General features: G+C 38.5%; 1 protein-coding gene across 2 annotated transcripts; it reads left to right on the top strand.

Annotated features, from left to right (window-relative positions):
* The first annotated feature begins 2,567 nt into the window (after positions 1–2,567).
* IL21 (interleukin 21) lies at positions 2,568–13,659 on the top strand. Of its 2 annotated transcripts, XM_011948619.1 has the most exons (6): positions 2,568–2,793; positions 2,901–2,936; positions 7,970–8,125; positions 11,153–11,230; positions 11,321–11,397; positions 13,646–13,659. In XM_011948619.1, the coding sequence occupies exons 1-5, from the start codon at positions 2,626–2,628 to the stop codon at positions 11,369–11,371; spliced, it is 489 nt and encodes a 162-aa protein (XP_011804009.1). In that variant the 5' UTR covers positions 2,568–2,625; the 3' UTR covers positions 11,372–11,397; positions 13,646–13,659. The 2 variants fall into 2 exon arrangements, with proteins under 2 accessions (XP_011804009.1, XP_011804008.1); XM_011948618.1 differs by lacking the exon at positions 13,646–13,659 and having other exon boundaries at positions 2,580–2,793; positions 11,321–11,453.
* The last annotated feature ends 3,496 nt before the right edge of the window (positions 13,660–17,155 follow it).

Here is a 17,155-nt window from a genome sequence, read left to right as displayed (position 1 = left end):
CCACTGCTGCTTTGACAAATTACCGCAAACACTTCAAGGAGATGCACATCTATTCAGGTAAGAACAAAACAGCATAAATTTATTATCTTACATTTCTGAAGGTCAGAAGTAATAACTCAAAATGAGCTTTATGGGACTAAATTCAAGGTATTTTTGGCTGGGCTGCATTCTTTCTGAAGGCTCCAGGGAAGAGCTTGTTTTTTACTTTTCCCAGACTCTAGAAGCCATCTGTATTCCTTGGCTTCTAGCCCCGCATCAGTCCAGCCTCCACTTCTGAAACAACAGTTCCTTCTTTTACTCTGACTCTCCTGCCTTCCTCTGATAAAGGCTCCTGTGATTGCATTGGGCCCACAGGATAATCCAGGATAATCTTACCATGTAAAAAATCTTTAATTTATTCACATCTGCAAAGTCCCCTTTGTCATGTGAGGTAATATTTTCACAGGTTCCAGGGATTACGGCATGGATGTCTTTTGGGCATTGGCAAGTCTATCACACCAGAGATGATATCCAAAAATGCTTAACAACTGATGTGCCACTTAAGGCAGAAATTCTGACTTTCAGAAAGGCCTCTGGTCATAGTGCTGGAGCAAGACTCTGAGACCCCTTATGTACTGGTAGATGAATTATGGAGATGTCTCAAGGGTGGGACTGGGGTGTCTAACATAGTGGTGAGGCACTCCAGGGCCAGGAGCAATGGTTCTCTCTAGGCAGTAAGAAAGATATTTGACTTTTTTTTTTTAAACCTCCAGTATGGCCACACACGTGTATTTTGGCTGAACACTGACCTGTCCATTCTCTTCCTTCTCTCATCAGTTTAGCCTCCCTTGGCTTCTTTAAGTTCTCCCCTTCACCCTCATCCACGATCAGCATGCAAACCTCCTGGGATGTTATCATGTGCTGTACTTAGCCCTTTTACTTGAAATGTCTCATTTAAGCCTTATCAGAACCCTATGATTAGATTCTGTACTTAGCTTCCTTTTGCAATTACACACATAGGATCATATGTGCTATTAATTGTTAGGACCTGGATTTGAACTCAAGATTTAGAAATTGACCTCCTAACCACTGTGGTTAGTGTCTTCAAGGAGATGCACATCTGTTTACGTGGATAAGGAGTGCATGTACAAAGACCATACAGGCAATGTGGAGACACTAAGGGGCAACCCTTAGTCTACATGCATTCATAAGTTTGCACAGAATCCTGTCATATAGAATTTAATTATTACAGGGAGGAATTCTTGATCATGTTGTATGAACTCTTGTCTACTGTGTAAGGCCAAACCTGTATACTCTTGAATAGATATTCCATAATAAAAAGATTGCAGTCAACTTCAGAGCAAATCAAGTCAAAACTCCAATTTATGTTGGCTACATAACAGTCTAGAATAAAGTATGGTATTCTAAAGTATGTAATGAAATGAATGAATGAATAAAATCTATAGTCAAGAGTTTTATTTATAAGTCCTATGGTCTTATATGGTACATGACTTTCTAGCTAGCATATTATATTCAACTTTCTCAAATGGGTTAAGAGTCTCAGGAACAAGAGAAGCAGAAGAAAGGAGGATGATAAAACCATTTCTGGACTTTGGGTCTTTAATTAATCTCTACCCGGTCACAGATGCAGTTAGAAATGTGTTGCTTATACCCAGAGGAAATAGTATCTAATAGAAATAAGTAATACAACCCTAAGAGAAAACGAATCATTTATGGGTATATTTTATTTTGCTGTTTGGAAATATTTTTTGGTTCGCACAAGAATGAGCATTAGCAAGTTTCACTCATTTAACTGATGCATTATACAGAAGAGATGGACATCAGATAATTTTTAAAATGATAGTAGAGTGAGATCTTGATTGGGAAGGATAGATTTTCCATCGAGTCCCTTAGAATCATTTGTGATATTAATAAATCAGATTGTTAAATAACTTGTCAGAAGCCAAAATAAATGGTTAAAGATGCTTTGGTGAACAGTTGGAAGCAAATTCTATTTTAAACCCTTGAAACTTGGTAAGAACCTAAAATATTCTTGCTAATTTGGAAAATACCTCTTTATTTAAAATTTCCTAAAAGGTAGCCTCTCCTCCTACTTTTATGATGGAATACTGGATGATTTTAGTCAAAAGACATAGTTATTACCATAAGAAAAAGTCCTGCATGAAAGCACATGTTGCCATTTTACTCATTATCGAAGTGCTCTTATGACTGTCAGAGAGAACAGGTAAGATGCCAGGGGAGGCCGAGAAAAAGAGATCAAAGTGTTTTTGTTTACTTTTTTGAAGTCTTGTAGTACCTACTGTTTATTATACATGCTTCTTGATTCATGCTGAAATTGGAATTCACCCATTCTCTCTTTTTCCTGTCAAAGATGCAGATGGGGCACATTTCGTTGACTCCATCAATCCCTGCCCCCACACATTAGCACATGCACACGTATACCTAGCCAGTGGAAAAGAAAAAAGAGTTACTCACATTCATCCATTTTACAAAGATTTCCAGGCTGCAATGGGAGGGCTTTACCTCTCCCTGAAGGATGAATAAATAGGTAGCTTAACTGACAACCTGTTCTCAGTCAAGCTGAAGTGAAAACGAGACCAACGTCTAGCTCTACTGTTGATACTTATGAGATCCAGTCCTGGCAACATGGAGAGGATAGTCATCTGTCTGATGGTCATCTTCTTGGGGACACTGGTCCACAAATCAAGCTCCCAAGGTCAAGATCGCCACATGATTAGAATGCGTCAACTTATAGATATTGTTGATCAGCTGAAAAATTATGTGAATGACTTGGTAAGACTATACTTGTCACAACAAAATCTAAATCATACTTTTCAATTAATATAAAAGGAGGGTTTGGCTTACAAAAATAACTCAGAACAAATTTTCTTTTGCTCTAGGACCCTGAATTTCTGCCAGCTCCAGAAGATGTAGAGGTAAGACCAATTGAATTTATTTCTGAAAATACATTTGACATAACTTTTAAAATCTAATAAGAAAGGCATTAACATGATTATATAGGAGTATACTGAATTTTAATGAACTTAGCGTTCTAATAATTGATGAAATATTTATTTATATTTTGGTTGAATTCATTGATTTACCAAAAACCAACTAAAAAATGATATATTATATTCCTCATAAACTATGTTTATCTTCAAGAATCTCTAAGAGTACTCCTAAGTAGTATTGCTGAGACAGAATAACAAAACTAGAAATGAAATCTATACTCTGATCAGTTTCTGAACAATGCACAGCTAGTTACTCTTTAAGAGCCCTTGGGCATGAAAGCTTTTGAGCCCTCTTTGTTATCCTACTTAAGAAACATAGATACATACAATAGGAAGCAGAATTAACCTTTTAATAACAAACTTAAAAATGAAAGAAAGAAAGAATTAGATTACAGGGACAGCATGGAGAAATGGTGGTGTGGAAATCAAAGCTGTCCTTTAGAATATAATTCACATATACCTTGGCTTCAGTGAGTCTTGTCTTTGGCCTTCCATGAGGTCTTTTGAAAGAACCATTTTCAACAATTCATCCCATCTCTTAAGCCATTTAAATCCATTAGAGTTCCAGGAAGGAGAGGCTTGGCATGTAGTTCAAGAGTGCTGTCCGCTGATCTTTTTCTCTAGCAACTTCTATGATCTGATCTTCTGGTCTGGTACCCTGAGAGTATAAATGCAATTGGGGAAATGTTTTCATTGTCACAGACCTTTAATTGCATAAATTAGAATAACTAAAAGTGCTACCAGTAACTAGGACACTACAAAGGGGGAGACTGAAGAAGATACATTGCAAAGAAAACAATTATCGTAAATGACTATGTGTAAAAGTTTAGAAAGTGAATGAGTCACAACTATTGCTTTTCTCTAAAATTCACTCTCTAGCTCTGAACCCAACCACTCTCATTTACTAGGTCCTTTTCTAATAAGCAGCATCTAAAATGAAAGTAGCACATTCAGCTTATTGGAAAGACTTTTCCAATAACTGAAAATACTTCTTAATCAATGTGCCTAATTATCAAAACATGCATTTCTAGCATTTCATGCACCTTGTTTAACTGTTATGGTTAGAGTCCCTTTCAGAGTTTCCTGGCTGTAGTCTGTAACATGCAAAATAAGAAATAGGAAAGAGATTCCACCTTCTAACCTGAGTTCATCCAATGGGTACTTCCTTTAGATGCTTTTTTAATGAAAGATTTTTTTTTATCTTACATCATAATGAGAGGATTTTGTCTCAGTGATACTATATCTATCTGATAATCTGATCAAGCAATGCTGGCTATGATACAAGTGAGTAATAGTGTAACTTGGATCTTTAAGCTATACTAGTAGGCAAACTCAGGAAGAAAGAAATCGTTCAAGGTCACATCAGCATTATATCAAGCTAGCTTCAAAGCAGGGTCTGTAAGAGATTTTAACACGGTGAAACCCCATCTCTACTAAAAATACAAAAAATTAGCCAGGCGTGGTGGTGGGCGCCTGTAGTCCCAGCTACTCGGGAGGCTGAGGCAGGAGAATGGCGGGGAGCTTGCAGTGAGCCGAGATCGCGCCACTGCACTCCAGCCTGGGCGACAGAGCGAGACTCGGTCTCAAAAAAAAAAAAAAATTAAAAAAAAGTGAAATGAAAATAAAGCCATCTAATGTTGTACGCATATAATAATTATCTAACATTTCTAATTGGCCTGGCCAGGCATCTTTCTTTTTCTCTTTTTCTTTCTGTCTAATCATATAACCAGTGGCTCTCAACTGGTGGTGATTTCTGTACCCCAGAAAACATTTGGCATTGGCTGGAAAAATTTCTGGTTGTCACACGTGGAGGTAGAAATGGGGGTGCTATTGGCATCTAGTAGGTAGAAGGCGGGTACTAAACATTCTAGAATGCACAAAACAGCCCTGACAACAAGGAATTATCTAGCCCCAAATGTCAGTGGTATCACCATTGAGAAACCCTGATATAAACCTAGTTTGTGTGTAGGACAAAGGTAATCATTTTTTTTTTTTAGACGGAGTCTCGCTCTGTTGCCAGGTTGGAGTGCAGTGGCGCTATCTCAGCTCGCTGCAACCTCCGCCTCCCAGGCTGAAGCGATTCTCCTGCCTCAGCCTCCCGAGTAGCTGGGACTGTAGTCGCACGCCACCATGCCCAGCTAATTTTTGTATTTTTTAATCGAGACAGGGTTTCACCATGTTGGCCAGGATGGTCTCAATCTCTTGACCTCATGATCCACCTGCCTTAGCCTCCCAAAGTGCTGGGATGACAGGCGTGAGCCACCATACCCAGCCAGGACAAAGGTAGCCTTGCCCAATTAGCAAGACTCCTTAGGGGGAATGGCCAGGGCTTTCTTTGCAGAAGAAAAAAAATGTAAAAATAGGCCTCAGCTGGGTGATGTGGCTCCTGCCTATAATCCCAATGCCTGTAATCCCTTTGGGAAGCCAAGGTTGGAGGATTGCTTGAGGTCAAGAGTTTGAGAACAACCTGGGCAAAATAGTGAGACATCCTGTTTCTACAAAAGAAACAAAAAAAGCCCTAAGGAGGCAAAAAGTTTCAAAAATTCAATTGCAAAACAACAAAGACAAGTGTTACTCCTGGCAAAAGGAGCACTTGACTTGTTCTTCAGCTGAAGAGGAATGGTTTGTTAATTCTTGCTTTTGACTTCACTACCCCTCCTTCTAGTCTGCAAAACTAATGTAGGAGCAGAAAACTCCTCATGTTCTCACATGTTAAAGCATGAGGGAAACAAAGCCTTGCCTTTGGAGTCTGTTGTCACCAAGGCATAGCAAAGGAAAACAATGTTTATGCTTCCAGACGGTGCTAAATATGGACTTGGGCATCCTCTAGACTCCTGAGTGATAGGGCACCTGAGGCTGCCTAAATCAAGGTTAATCTTTTCACTCTCCTCAATACATCCTTAAGGCAGTTTAGTGGAGACAGCTCTCCACTTCTTTTCCTCTTTTGAGGCGGCCTTTGATGTGCATATAAAGCCAATTCCAGCAGTTATTTATCCTGGACCACATATTGCTAGACACAGCTCTGCTGCTTGCAGAGCAAAAGAAAACAAAACACCATTGTCTGTTAACACAAGTAAACAAGGAAGGGTGGGAGAGGAAGCACAGCCCCATCAATACGGGTGTCAGTGTCCAGGTGCCATTCAAAGGCTTTCAGAAAAGATTTGCAGTTGTTTTTACAACTGAAATTGTAGTTTTACAATTTCAGTGCTTTGAGTACTGGTACTGACCATTCCTGGCAATATTATCTCAAGGGAGTTCATCTGGCTGGCAGGGCCCCTCTACTTCTTTGGAACCTAATTTTCTTTCAGCATACACATGTAAATGTTAACTCAGCAAAATGAGCCTCTGTGAGAAATGCTGGTTTTTCAGATCATCACGGATGAAGCAGTCAGTATTTTCAGTTTCAGCTGGAAAATTTACCTCTTTAAATATGAATATTATTTTTTCCAGTAAGTTAAGCCGGTTGTGGTCAAAAAGAAGAGAAAAGAAAAAACTTCAACAAACATGAACATGTGGTTTTCAAGGAAAAAAAAGTGCTATATTGAACATTTATAAATAGTTTCTATTAAATAAGCATTTTGGCAAACATATGGAAAGGACACCACCTTGCCCTTATGAGAGGCAATCTGCCTTGATATAAGGAAACCAGATAAGCTGCTTCTCAGCTTGTGGCTATATATGCAAAGCAAACCTGATAGGTTTGTGTCTTAGAGATGCATGTTATTAATCAACATTCATATTGGGTAAGCATATGGGTTGGAAAATGCAAAGCAGGCCAGATGCTGTGTTCAGCTGATTGTCCATAAGAAGATTCAGGTAATATTGTTACTTATAGGCCTGCCTTTGTAGGGACTGGAAGGGATTGAGGCTTCTGGTTATAAGGTAGTAGCTTCCATATGCATTAGTGAAATGAAAATATAGCAACTTCAGGGGGAAAATAGCATCACATACACATGTTTGCTGAAAGAAAAAAGTAAGTTGGATACAAGTAACCTGGATATAAGCTTTTGGATCAGCATTAACATTTTTCAACAAGTCAGTATATATTTGGTTCTTCCAAGTACATTCCATTTCCTTTCCAGTTTGATTGCTAAGCTTTTGGCTTGTTAGTCATTAGTTATTTTTCCAAGTCAAGAGATAAGTGTTTGATGCTTATTTTATACACTCCTCCATTCTCTGAGATCCTATTCTTACCTTCTAAGAAATTACCTTCCCTCTCATTGGTTGGGCAAGCCTCAAACTGTCCCTCAACTGCTTGATTCAGGCAGAATCCTACCCTAACTGAGCTGGGAGTATGAAAAGGGTTTTAGAAAAGTCATGTGTGATCTATGCAAGCATATTGAATTTTAGATGTAAAATATGCTATCAGAGGTAGGTACCCATTTCCTTTCCCCAAAGGAGGGGCTTTAATTCATTTTCTTCATCTGTTAACTTCACAAATGTATGTTGACATTAACTGGCAAGACACTATGCCTGGCGCTGTACAGAATAAAATGCTGCTCAAGACATGTCATGACAGATACATTATAGAAACCGCAAACAAATGAAAAATATTCTTCATCAGACTATAACATAATTCACCCAAAGCTGCCACTAGTCACAGTGTAAGTTTTAGAGCCTCATAATTCAGCAAATGTGTTCCTAAACCGAACTAACTCTCCCTTACAAAACACAAAGGTCTTGTCCACCACCCAGATGTCAAAATGGTCCTCTGTATAGCATCAGGAATAAAGCATTGTGAAGAAGTGAGGCTCCTTTCTCTCTTATCTGCGAGGCAGGGGATTATCCCTTTTTCCCATCCCAAAGATTAAGGAGGAGGTGAAATCATACTTCACTCATCTGTTGAAATGATGTAATGCACGACATTGCAGAAGGGACAGAAACAGAGGATTGGGAAAGCTATCTTTTACTTTCTGAATAATATTTGTTAACATATATGCAAATTGTTTATCTTTCAGACAAACTGTGAGTGGTCAGCTTTTTCCTGTTTTCAGAAGGCCCAACTAAAGTCAGCCAATACAGGAAACAATGAAAAGATAATCAGTTTATCAATTAAAAAGCTGAAGAGGAAATCACCTTCCACAGGTGCAGAGAGAAGACAGAAACACAGACTAGTAAGATTGTCATTTGTCATCTATCTTATTTGTACTTATAAACTATATATCTTGCATTGCATAAACACACATGCATACCTGTAGCCAGAGCTGCTGGCGTCTTCCTTACCTATGCCTTATTATACGTGGTGCAATTTTTTTTTTTGAGACAGAGTCTTGCTCTGTCGCCCAGGCTGGAGCGCAGTGGTGTGATCTCTGCTCACCGCAAGCTCCACCTCCTGGTTTCACGCCATTCTCCTCCCACCTCAGCCTCCCGAGTAGCTGGGACTACAGGTGCCCGCCACAACGCCCAGCTAATTTTGTTTTTGTATTTTTAGTAGAGATGGGGTTTCACCGTGTTAGCCAGGATGGTATCGATCTCCTGACCTCGTGATCTGCCCACCTCGGTCCCCCAAAGTGCTGGGATTACAGGCATGAGCCACCGCGCCTGGCCTATACATGGTGCATTTTTTTAAATTTTCTTTTATTTTTTGAGATGGAGTCTTGCTCTGTCGCCCAGGCTGGAGTGCAGTGGCTGGATCTCAGCTCACTGCAACCTCCGCCTCCCGGGTTCACGCCATTCTCCTGCCTCAGCCTCCCGAGTAGCTGGGACCACAGGCGCCGGCCACCTTGCCCGGCTAATTTTTTGTATTTTTAGTAGAGACGGGGTTTCACCGTGTTAGCCAGGATGGTCTCGATCTCCTGACCTCGTGATCCGCCCGTCTCGGTCCCCCAAAGTGCTGGGATTACAGGCATGAGCCACCGCGCCTGGCCTATACATGGTGCATTTTAAGAAGTAGGGTCACTCTTTTAAGTCCACAGACTTGAAAGTATTCAGAAACCCAATTATAATTTCCTAGTACTCCTTGGTAGCTGGAATATGTTAATATAGCTTCTCAAGGTGAGGAAGTCATTAGGCAGAGAATCCAATTGTGATTTTGGAGTTAAGGAATATTTCCTCTCATATGGTCACAGTATTCTTATTAACAGGAGCTAGATCCTAGCTTTCTAACAAGAAAAGAGCCTACAAGAGACTCAGGCAAATCTTAAACTTTGCTTCCTCTCTTAAATCATATTACTATCCTGTACATTAGCAGAGTCAGTATTGAATTGAAATAGGCAGGCCTCATTACTTGGCTGGGGAATTTTAATAGTCCCTAGCTTTTTGGAGCTCTGAGATCCTCTTGTATATGCCAACTCATGAGCAATGCAGATACTCAAGAACATGAGTAATTCAAAGATTAATCAAAGCCAGTGGGAAAACACATAAAATAAATTACTCTCAATTTTTTTTTTTTTTTTTTTTTGAGACGGAGTCCCAGTCTTTCACCCAGGCTGGAATGCAGTGGCAAGTCTTGGCTCACTGCAGCTTCTGCCTCCCAGTTCAAGCGATTCTCCTGCCTCAGCCTCCCGAGTATCTGGGACCACAGGCGCACACCACCACGCCTGGCCAATTTTTGTATTTTTAGTAGAGACTAGGTTTCACCACGTTGGTCAGGCTGGTCTCAAACTCCTGACCTCAAGTCATCTGCCTGCCTCGGCCTCCCAAAGTGCTGGGATTACATGTGTGAGCCATTGCGCCTGGCCTCAAATTTTTTAAATTAGTTCTTTCTCCTCCAAAAAATTCCACATGTGATTCAAATGAAATCTTAATTACATTATCAAAATGATTCTTATTTCCTTTGATTGCTTGGCCTGGTGACCATGTGAAAAATGTCCCTCTAAATCTTTCCTCAGAAAGAAAGGAGCTGAACATATTTTTGGAACTCATTAAGTGATAGCTTTGGAGCTAAACTTAGAACTCTCCAGTTAAGTATGCTCATCTCATAGATGAGGAAAGTGAGATCTACCAAGGAGTTAAGTCACTAGCCCCAAGTTCCATACATAGTGTCAGAATGATAAGAATTAGACCGTATATCTACTACCTTTTAGTGAAATGCTCTCACTACAACATCGCACTGGCATTGAGATGCTAACTACCACGCAATGGCTTGGTGTTTGGTATCTAAATAGGAATAAAGACAAATAGCATAAACTAAGAAAGTTTTTTTAAAAAATGCAAGTGAGCAATACATATATGTTCAATCTCCCTAGTAATCACATACATGTGAGTTAAAACAAGGAAATCCTGTTTTTGTCCAATTAAACATTTTAAACAATACCCTATAATAATAAGAATGCTCCAAGTGAAAAGAGGTAAAACTCTACATCAAAGCCTTAAAATTTTTTATCCCTTTTATTTAGTAATTCTACTTCTAGGAATATATCAAATAAGCAAAGATATATATGAATAATTATTTACAGAGATGTTCTTTGGAGTAATGTAGACAAAAGTAAAAAGTTAGATACGGCTGGGTGTGGTGGCTTACGCCTGTATTCCCAGCACTTTGGGAGGCTGAGGCAGGCGGATCACCTGAGATCAGGAGTTGAGGCCAGCCTGGCCAACATGGTGAAACCGTGTCTCTACTATTAGCCAGGCATAGTCGTGCGCGCCTGTAATCCCAGCTACTTGGGAGGCTGAGGCAGGATAATTGCTTGAACCCAGGAGGTGGAGGTTGCAGTGAGTGGAGATCACGCCACTGCACTCCAGCCTGGGCAACAGAGCGAGACTGTCCAAAAAAAAAAAGTTAGATGCAACCTATGGGTCCAAAAATAGTAATAGTTCCACTCTATGTTGGAATACAGAATAACCACTACATGTCATATTTCTGAACACCATTTAACACTTAGGAAATGCCTGTGATATGTTAAGTGTAAAAAAAAAAAAAAAGCAAATCACCAACTGGTATAAATAATGTAAATGCATAATAATAATTAAAAATACCAAAAACACAGAGAGAATATACATTGAAACATTGCAGTGGGATTCCTATCTCTGGGAATGGGATTACAAGGACTTTTTCCATTGTTACTTTCCAAACAGTTTTATGTACTTCTCAAATTTTTTCAGTGAACATAATTTATGTTTTTAATAAAAAAATTTTTTAAGAAAAATTTTATTAAGAAAAAAAATTTAAAGAAGACTGTTACTTTTTCATTGATTTCTAGACATGCCCTTCATGTGCTTCTTATGAGAAAAAACCACCCAAAGAATTCCTAGAAAGATTCAAATCACTTCTCCAAAAGGTATCTACCTTAAGTTTCATTTGATTTTCTGCTTTATCTTTACCTATCCAGATTTGCTTCTTAGTTACTCATGGTATACTATTTCCACAGATGATTCATCAGCATCTGTCCTCTAGAACACATGGAAGTGAAGATTCCTGAGGATCTAACTTGCAGCTGGACACTATGTTACATACTCTAATATAGTAGTGAAACTCATTTCTTTGTATTCCAAGTGGAGGAGTACAATATATTAGGGATGGGAAAAAAAAACTCATAAGTGTGAAAAGTCAGGATTATTTCTCCATAATCACTATACAATAGTCTGATTTCCTATGTTATTGATTTCTATGACTTCTGAAGTTTTTACTTTATTTCACTGCTCAACTTTGACATTTCTTGGTTGAAGGAGAAGGTTAAAATTTTTAATCAAAAATACAGTTTTGACATTTATTGATTTTATATTAACCTTGAGCTTGATTACTACCAGAATGAGGTCTATTATGATCATAACTTAAAACATATATACCTTCATTCCAGCTGAAAATATAGAAGCATAGAAGCAAAACATATAAAAGCAAAATGAAAAGCTGACATTTTTATTCTTTTAAGGAAATGAAAACTGAATGTTTAAAAACTTATATCTGAATATTTTTTTAAATCTCAGAATGTCTAACATATAAATACGTACTTTATTTATGCACTGGGGGATACCAGATGGCTATAAAAGTCTTACTTCTTTATTGGGGTTTATAAAAATATTTAAATACTATAGATATGAATGTATTTATGGAATAGACTCTTAGTCAGTGGCAATAGAGTATTAAGAAGTGGATTTAGTATTACCTTCCTCCAGTCCCCAGTCCCCTTATAAGCTAACATTTTAAGCGTGTGGAAATGGCAATTTAAAGCTATAGAGGGACATATACCAGGTTGTCTTCTGGAACAAAACATAGTTTTAAAAGTATTGTAGCTCTCTTCTCAAACTGTTATAATGATCATATTATGAGCGAGCTAATAACTCCAAATATTTGTCTCCTTCTTTCTTCCTTCTTTTCTTCCTTCTTTTTAAAATGAAACTTCTGCTTTGACAAAATTTTAAAACATGTTTAACATTTTGGACACTTACAGTTACTATACTTTGGATAAGACAAGGTCAATAACCTATATGATTTAAAAATCAGGAGACAAACCAAGAGGCCAGGACTCCTCTCCAAGTTGAAAACAGACTTTCGCATAAGCATTCCAATCTTTCAAACATGAGTGGTAAAAGCAAGCAACCTACTCTAGCTGCCATTTCATATCAACTCCAGCACAGCCTGTTTAAACATGAAGTTAAAAACTCTAGAAAAATAAAATGTTCGCTAGAATGGTATAAGCTATTTGAGAATCTCTTATTGTTAAAATAGTTGTGAGTGTACAAGAGGATGTGGGAAGAGAAATGCTTTATGCTCTGAGAAGAAAAATTATGTGCTTATAACAAATACAGACTTAACCTACAGTTCTAAAAGATATATTGAGAATTATTTAATTAAATCTCAATGAAATGTTTTATCATCAGCAAGTAGACTCAGAAAAAAGAAAAAAAAACATTTTATCAGAAACAAGGTACTCCGTTTTAACATTTTAGAATATGTATTACAAAGGAATTATGTGCCTGATGATGATAATATATATCTAAAATGTGCCTCAGTTTCAAATACGCCAGCCCGGGTTGTTGTGATAAAAGGTGGAAAGAGGCGCAAAGATAGTGAGAAAGATGGAATCTGTATTTCTTGTTTCTGAATTTATAGCTATTAACTCCTTTGATATTGTATTTTATATTTAAAATAATGTATTTCTTTTGGCATGTTTATTGTTAAAATTTTCTGTTCCAATTATTTCGATCACAGTCTCTATCTTAAAAGTAAAAATAATTTAGTGAGGGTTTGGCTAACAGCCTTCATTAAACAGAGTTTAAACACCCAGATAAACTCTGGTGTTTAACCAGAGTTAAACCCACCAGCACTCCAGGAAAGGCAATGCATTGGAATAAACAAGATGAAGCAGTGAGACTTGAACAGCTCCATCTTTACTGTTCTATGTTCAAGACTGCCAGTTCTTAAAAGGAATATAAAGATAACTCATAAATATAACTGTTCACCTACGGACAGTAATACAGGAGACCTGAAATTTTGTTGACTATGAAATTGTGGTCACTGTTTAAACTGGATTTTCATTTCCTTATCTGTAGAATAAGAGTGCTGGACTCCATCTCTAACGTCTATTCTTTCTTTTTTTTTTAAAGCTTTAAATGTCTATGAATCTCTAAAGTTCTGGGTATTCTTACAGGAACATCTGATCATACTTCTGAGTAAAATTTTCTACTGAGTCTGATATTCAGTTGCTCAATATTATTTCAGTAACATTTGTAGCAACACTCACTGCAGGAGCAAGGGACATGTTCCAAGATAAAAAAGGAAGGAAGGAAGGAAGGGAGAGAAGGAAACATTACTATAGGTTATGAGAGTTCAGGGAAAATTAATCATGATCTTTATTATTTTAGTTCAAAGTGTCTTCTTGGGACACATATAAAATTGTAGCATTATTATTCTATATTATTGCTCTGTTGTATTTACATATGCATCTGAGAATTTAGTTAATATGAACTATGTAGTTTATAACTTAATAATTATTTATTATATATTTGATTTTAAATGTTCACGTTTATGGCTTCTTATTTAAGACCTGATCATATTAAATACTACCCGCTCAGTACAACCGTCTTTTGTGATTCCCTGGAAACACTTAATTCAATAGTCTTGACTGAAAATAAAACATTATCCTTAGTCTCTGGGAGCATATAGTTTTTACATGTACATGGTAAAGATGATCTTCTCTTCTCACCTGTTCTCACTGAAATGGATCCTGTCTCTGCCTCAAGGATATCACCTCCTTTGCAGCCCTCCCTAATGTATGGCACATTCAGGAGGAGTTAGAGATACTTCCCAATGCCCACTGCCACCACTGCACCTATACTCTTGCACAAAATTCTCTCCTGCATTCAAGTTTATCCTATCTAGCTTTTTCTGTCCTCTTCTTACTAATGATTGTCATTTTTTGGCCACTCCTCCATGTTCATTGGGGACTGAGGATGTTCTTTCTTTCAAATCCAACGTCTGCCATCATCTAGGTGACTTCAGCGCCCATGGGGAAAATTCCACCAGCACTGCAGCATCTCAGAACCTTAGCCTCCTCAGTTCTGAGCACCTGTATCTTTTAACTCCATCCTGTGGTCTACTGCCATGACTATGTCCCAGACTTTATCACCTGGGACCCCTTTTTCTCAGAAATCTATGTAAAGATTTATATATGTAAATATAAAACAATCAGCTGCTAGTTTTTTAGCTCTCAAACTGCCCTACTTCTACTGTGTCTGTCCTGAGACTCTGAAACTAGGCCCTAACTCCTAGCCATTCTCTCAATTTATTAGTTTTCCTCCCTCCCTCACAGAACCAGCGTCCCTGATCAGTCCTTTGAACTACAGGCCAAGCACCACACACCATTCCCTGCCCTCCTCACTCTTCTTGAGTAGCTGTCTGCAAACATTCTAGCTGGCTTTCTTATCCTTGGTGCCCGAATCCAGCTTCAGACATTGGCTCCAGCCCCTCACTTTTGGAGATCCTTTCAAACTCCACTTCCTGGCATTCTGGAGTCAGTTTCCCACTTCACATTCAGCTCTGAATATTCACCTGCTTTCAACATCTGCCACAGCTTTGGATAAGAGACCCCTCCATCTACTCCAGTCCCCAGTCAGCCTGGCATAGCCTCACCTGTGTGCAGGAAGGGAATTTTCATATTCACAGTCAAGCTCATTGAAAGAATAGTCTGTACAAGTGTCTTGACACTCTCTCACCTCCTATCTACTAATCAGACCACTATAATCTGATTTGTACCCATCTCACACCTTTTCACTGTATCATTGGAATTGCCCTGTCTCTGGTCAGCAATGACCTCCTAATAACCAATTCACAATGTATCTAAGCCCTTAGCTTACTTGATCTTATCATGGTTTTTGCTATTCTCCACCCCCCAACCCCTCCCTTTTCCTTATGACTTTGAAGGCCCCTTTTGGTCTGGCTGAGGTCTTACTCTCTGAGGCAGTGTCAGTTGTTGATTTCCCTTCCTGTGTCCTCTCCTTAGAAGTTGATGTTCCTGAGGATTCTGTTTCTGGTCATCTTTTCACTTTAAGCCTTCCTCCTCGATAGTCAAATGTGCTCCTGTTCTTTTAAATACCCCCTCTATGCTGTTGACCCCTAAATCTATAGCTAAAGGCTAGACCTCTCTACTAATTCCCAGGGTCATATATCCAACTGCTCCCTGGAGATGTTCTCTTTATCTCCCAGGCTCTTCATCTCAACATGCTAAAATTGATCTCTTCACTTTTCCCCACTTCCATGACCTTCTCCTTTTCAAGAGTTCCCTAAACTTAATTGAGGGGACTATATCGTCCTAGTCTCCCAGACTCTGTCTTCTCCTTTACTCACTATAACCATGATCACTAACTGGGCCTTGTTATTTCTATTTTTAAATTCATCATTTCTTTTCTACTACCTCTGCCATCACCTTAATTCAGGCTCTCAGCTCTTGTTGCAATAGTTAAAATACCTTCCAACTGGATTTCTAGCATTTCATCTACTCTCTCTAATCCACCTCCACATGGCCGCTGGAGTGATATTTGGTAAAATGTAAGCATGATTACAACCTTCCCTTATTTAAAATCTTTCACTAGCTCTCCTCTAGAACAAAGCCCAGGCCTGAGGCGGGGCATGTAAGACCTTTTTTCTTATGCTGCACTCAGCTTCCAGCTTCTCTTCACCTTGGACTTCACATTCCAGCCAATCCAATCGCTTCTAGTTCCCTAGACACACTATGTTGTTTCATTCCTCTGTAACTTTGCACTGGCAGTGACCGCTCCATAGAACATTATTCCTCCATCCCCTTTTAATGCTTAGAAAACACTCAGGTTTGACCCAGCAATCACATTACCGGGTATACACCCAAAGGAATACAATTCTACTACAAAAACACATGCACGCATATGTTTATTGCAGTGCTATTTACAATAGCAAAGTCATGGAACCAACCCAAATGCCCATCAATGATAGACTGGATAGAGAAAATGTGGTGCATATACACCATAGAATACTATGCAGCTATAAAAAGAAATGAGATTATGTCCTTTGTAGGGACATAGATGAAGGTGGAAGCCATCATCCTCAGCAAACTAACACAGAAACAGAAAACCAAACACTGCATGTTCTCACCCATAAGTGGGAGTTGAACATTGAAAACACACGGACACAGGGAGGGGAACAAGATACACCAGGGTCTGTTGGTGGGTGGGGGCTAAGGGGAGGGAACTTAGAGGATGGGTCAATAGGTGCAGCAAACTACCATGGCACACATATACCTATGTAACAAAACTGCACATTCTGCACATGTATCCTGGAACTTAAAGTAAAATTTTAAAAAAGAAAGAAAAAATATATGTATAACCTGAAAATGAAAACACTCAGGTGTCCATCAATATTCAACTTAGTCATCATTCTTCTCAAAGGATTTCCATCACCATCTTACTGTATTTCTGTGACAGTGTCGACCCCTTCCCACTTTAAGAACTTGAACATACTTTGATTATTAGACTTAATATAGTAAATGCAGATTTATTGATTTTTATGTCAGTGTCTCTTTCCAGAGAAACGGAAAGAGAAATTACTGTATATGAGGCAAGCACAGTGCCTCATACACAGTAAATAACATACAGTAGAAAACAAATGGTTTCAAAATTAAATTGAACTAAACACAAAACACATGATTTATTCATTGATGTCTTTCTTGACAACTCCCTCTTACGTGCTGAATCTAATTCTCACCAAAGCCAGTCAATTCTCTTTTCAAAATATC

This window comes from Colobus angolensis, unplaced genomic scaffold (assembly GCF_000951035.1).
Source record: "Colobus angolensis palliatus isolate OR3802 unplaced genomic scaffold, Cang.pa_1.0 Scaffold280, whole genome shotgun sequence".
Taxonomy (NCBI): Eukaryota; Metazoa; Chordata; class Mammalia; order Primates; family Cercopithecidae; genus Colobus; species Colobus angolensis.
This window is presented reverse-complemented; position numbering and strand designations above follow the sequence as displayed.